General features: G+C 52.2%; 1 protein-coding gene across 1 annotated transcript in view; it reads left to right on the forward strand.

The window, feature by feature from the left end:
- HAND2 (heart and neural crest derivatives expressed 2) overlaps positions 1-2,518 on the forward strand; it is a 3,648-nt gene extending 1,130 nt beyond the window's left edge. The window contains exons 2-3 of the mRNA XM_004696125.4: positions 6-366; positions 1,662-2,518. Of these exons, the coding sequence (XP_004696182.2) occupies positions 6-366; positions 1,662-1,760 (460 nt within the window). The 3' untranslated portion in view covers positions 1,761-2,518. The remainder of the gene's footprint in view (positions 1-5; positions 367-1,661) is intronic.
- Positions 2,519-4,176: the final 1,658 nt, after the last annotated feature.

The following is a 4,176-nucleotide window of genomic DNA, read 5'->3' on the forward strand; positions in this document are numbered from 1 at the left end:
TACAGCCCGGAGTATGCCAGCGGCGCCGCGGGCCTGGACCACTCCCATTACGGGGGAGTGCCGCCGGGCGCAGGGCCCCCGGGCCTGGGGGGGCCGCGCCCGGTGAAGCGCCGGGGCACCGCCAACCGCAAGGAGAGGCGCAGGACTCAGAGCATCAACAGCGCCTTCGCCGAACTGCGCGAGTGCATCCCCAACGTACCCGCCGACACGAAACTCTCCAAGATCAAGACGCTGCGGCTGGCCACCAGCTACATCGCCTACCTCATGGACCTACTGGCCAAGGACGACCAAAACGGCGAGGCGGAGGCCTTCAAGGCAGAGATCAAGAAGACAGACGTGAAGGAGGAGAAGAGGAAGAAGGAGCTGGTCAGTACTCTCGGGGCGATGGGGGACTGTAAAGGGAGTGCTCTGGGGGTGCAGGGACTGGCCCTCCAGGCCCCTTTCCAATTGGGCTGGGCAGTAGCATACCATGTTCTTGGGCCTCCAGTGGAGCCAAGGTTGTTTGCACCAGGTTGTAGAGATGGTGTGTGGCGGAGGTGGAGGAGATGGGGAAGAGGGGGACGGCAGTCAAGAGGAGGCTAGGGACAAGGAAAAGAAAGAAGTGCTCTGCCTTCCGAATTACTGCTGTCCCTCCTCACTCAGTTGCTTAGAGTGGTCCTTCATCTTCCCATGGCTCTGGCCTGGGCCTTTCACTCAGTGCCCTTTAGAACCTTCATTCGGCCTGCAATCTGATCTTGCTTTCAGATATTTCTAAAAAAATCAATCGCCCAGGAACGCTAGTTTGCATTTGTTTCACTGTTGATCATATTCCCCTGATTCTGAACCGTAAGAGAGTTTTCGAGTTGGTCTCCTGTGTCCCCAAGAAGCAAAGGTAAAAAAGTGCAGCTCCAGTGTCTCTTTCGCAATGAAGTTAAGTGCTGTTTTCCAGATTTTGTCCTCTGGTATTTCTGTACATTTTACTAGCATTTTTAAAAGAGTAAATATTACTCTGGTCATTGTTACTCTTGGTAACAGTACTAAGTGCCCATATGTGTTCAGCTTTCAAGACAAGACTGGTGCACCGAAGGTCATGGAATAATTTTATTTGTTGAGAGTTTTTCTTCTTTGGGGCTTGCAGTCCTTAGGTTGCTACTTAATGGAGGGAACTCCCAAATTAGCAGGAATGTTAGAGACCTTGGGGGAGAGGCACTATTGAGGAGGGGACTGAGTGCCCATGGTGAGGCCCAGGCCCTGGTGGAGGGGCCTGGGCTTCATCTTTCCTAGAGCAAGTAGCAGAGATTGTGATGGGAAACGAGGACACTCCTTGTAGCCCCAGCTCTGATGATGCCCCAGTCAAAGAGGAGACTCCCAGCTTCTCCGTAAAGAAGTTGAAACGGCCAGTTGTTTAGAAACGTGCTGGGCCGGTAGCTGAGCCTTGTGGAGCGTGGGGAATCCTTGACTGTAGCTAGGGAACCGCAAACCCTCCTAGCTTTTGTGGCACAACGTGGGACCTGGACCAACCCCCACACCAATGCTCACACACACTCCCAGTCTTCCTACCCACCCCACCCCCGCCCCCTTCAGGCTTTGGAAGCGCTTGGGTAGCGGGCATAACATAGCACCGGGTACCCTCTCTGAATTTCTCTTTCTACTCCCCTCCCCCTCGTCTCCCCTCTGCCCAGAACGAAATCTTGAAAAGCACAGTGAGCAGCAACGACAAGAAAACCAAAGGCCGGACGGGTTGGCCGCAGCACGTCTGGGCCCTGGAGCTCAAGCAGTGAGGAGGAGGGAGAGGAGGAGGAGGAGGAAGAGAGCGCGAGGGGCCGGATACCGACCCAGGACTCCGGCCAACCCCTCCACGCTGCGCTCTGCGGACTTCTTGCATTTGGATTCATCCGGTTTATTTATGTGCAATTTCCCTCCCCTCTCTTTGCCCCCTTTGAGGAATCCGCTCCCCACCACCCCCTCCAAAAAAAAGTGGATATTTGAAGAAAAGCATTCCATATTTTAATATGAAGAGGACACTCCCGTGTGGTAAGGGATCCCATCATCCGTCTTGTAGATTCTGTGTGTGAATGTTTTCCCGGGCTGGGTAGACATCAGCGTTGCCCCAGTCCCAGCTGCCCAACCCTTTCCAGCTAGACAGCGGACAATAGTGCCTATGTGAAGTGTATCTTTTGGGCCATTGGATATAAATATTCCTAGGGATTACAAAGTTTTATTTCAAAGCAGAAAATGGGGCCGCTAACATTTGTTGGGGTCAGTTCTAGTGCTGTCGTTTCATCTGTGGTTCCTTCTTATGGGAAGATGTTTCCAGCAGCTACTTGTTTTGTGCACTTCCGTCCTCTAAAAATAAGTGAAATTTAATTAATATGGAAGGTGTAAACATTGTAAGTATTCAATAAACCACTGTGTGTTTTTTTTTACAAAACCCCCAATCTTTTAATGGTTGATACCTCAAAAGAGTTTTTGAAAACAAAGCTGTTATATTTGTTTTCATACTATTTAAAATATTCAAAAGTAAACTAAATTATCATGATTGCCTCTACTTTTATTTAAGAAAGTCAATGGTTGCGACCAGTCCTAAATGTGATGCCGGTACAAGCAGGCCCAGAAAGGGTTCTTAAGGAAAAAATTACCTTGGTGAAAATTCTTCCACAGGGTCTGAGCTTTATCCCTGTGGTGTCTCCTTCCCTCTCCTGCCCCCAAGTACACTAACCCAGGAGAACACCTAGCCTTCTCTAGGAGAAGGTTCTGGGCCTGACAAGTGGCCTAGGCAGTTTGCTAAGAGGTGGAATTCTAGGGGACCCATGTTTTCCTGAAATCCAACAGAGGCCCTTCTCCATGTTGGCTTCGGTTTTTGTTTGAGGTTTATGTTTCCAGTGGAGGAGGTGTGAGAAGGGTCCCGGGCACTAGCTCGACGATGGTCACTCTCTGATGTGTTTCATTCTAATGATAGGACTTTCCTTCTAGGGAACGTCCAAAGAAAACAGAAGGTGTTTCCCTGTATTCTACCAAGAGGATCCTCCTCTGAGCAAACTCTGGGACTTGGGTTGGTGGGGGAGGGCTTTCGGGGAAAAGTCTATGATTAGGTAACTGGGAATTTGACGTCAAGTAAGCAATCGCGAACAAGACCACAGATTTAAAGGGTAGAGTTAGATTTACAAGGAGCTACAGGGAACTCAATATTAACTGTAGGCGTCTGAAGTCTAAGGGCTGCAGCCCCGTGGAGGCCAGCACCAGAGTCGTCCTGCGGCTGCTTCCCACCCTTCCTCCCCTGGCTGCCGCCCGCCCGGGGCATCACCTGGTCCAGGGAGGGCTTGGGTCTCTCTGGCTCCAGCACATTCCGAAAGTAAGTCCGGGAGGCCTCCCGTGGCCACGGGCTGGGCTAGAGCCCGAATCTATTCTAGGAACTGGAGAAATTGAAATGTCTTTAAAGGATTCACCAGAGCGTGTGGGAAGCCGAACGGGTTTCCGGGGCGAGGGGAAGGAAGGTGGAAAATATTCAAAAGCTGTTTCTTGCAGGAAACAAGCACCTATATAAGCCCACAGGGCTTCCATCTTGGATCCCACCTCTGGTCTGATGTTCACACCTCGGCTGCGGGCACAGACCCTTCACCCCAGTCTCCCTGGAGTTCCCACACTTAGCCAGTGCCCACCTAGAGCTCTCCGCCTGAAACAGACGGAGCCAGGCCCAGCACAGGCGAACTCGCCAAGGTCCCGGGAAAGAGACGCGAGGGACTCTACGGGCATCTTCTGCCGGCGGCTGACAACGCCAGGGCGAAGGGTTAGAACAACTCGGCCAAAGCGATCTGAACTTTCTCCCCTAGGGTCAGCAGGCGCTGGGCCTGCCGGTGGGCGAGACACTGTTTACTGACACTTGCCTTTGTTTATAGCACTGTGGAGGGGGGGCCGTAGGGGGTGGAGGTAGGAGGCGCGCCCAGATTTTCTGTTACTCTCAGGATCTCTGCCCATTTGACTGAGTGGCTCCCGCCTCCTCCTGCTTCCCGCCGCTTTCTGCTTCTTCACTTTTTATAAACTCAGTAGACAGACACTAGCCCTGGAGGTAGCCAAAGGAGTCTGGTACCAAAGCGGTGGTAGAAGCAGTGATGTTTTCAAGTGAGGAGCTAGAAAGGAGTTCTCCGCGTGCACTTCTGCCTGTAAGGCTGGTCCTTTATCGCATCGGGCCCTAGTACA

The sequence above is a fragment of the Echinops telfairi genome, unplaced genomic scaffold, assembly GCF_000313985.2.
Source record: "Echinops telfairi isolate 266 unplaced genomic scaffold, ASM31398v2 ScPeMD7_9;HRSCAF=40, whole genome shotgun sequence".
NCBI classification, from domain to species: Eukaryota; Metazoa; Chordata; class Mammalia; order Afrosoricida; family Tenrecidae; genus Echinops; species Echinops telfairi.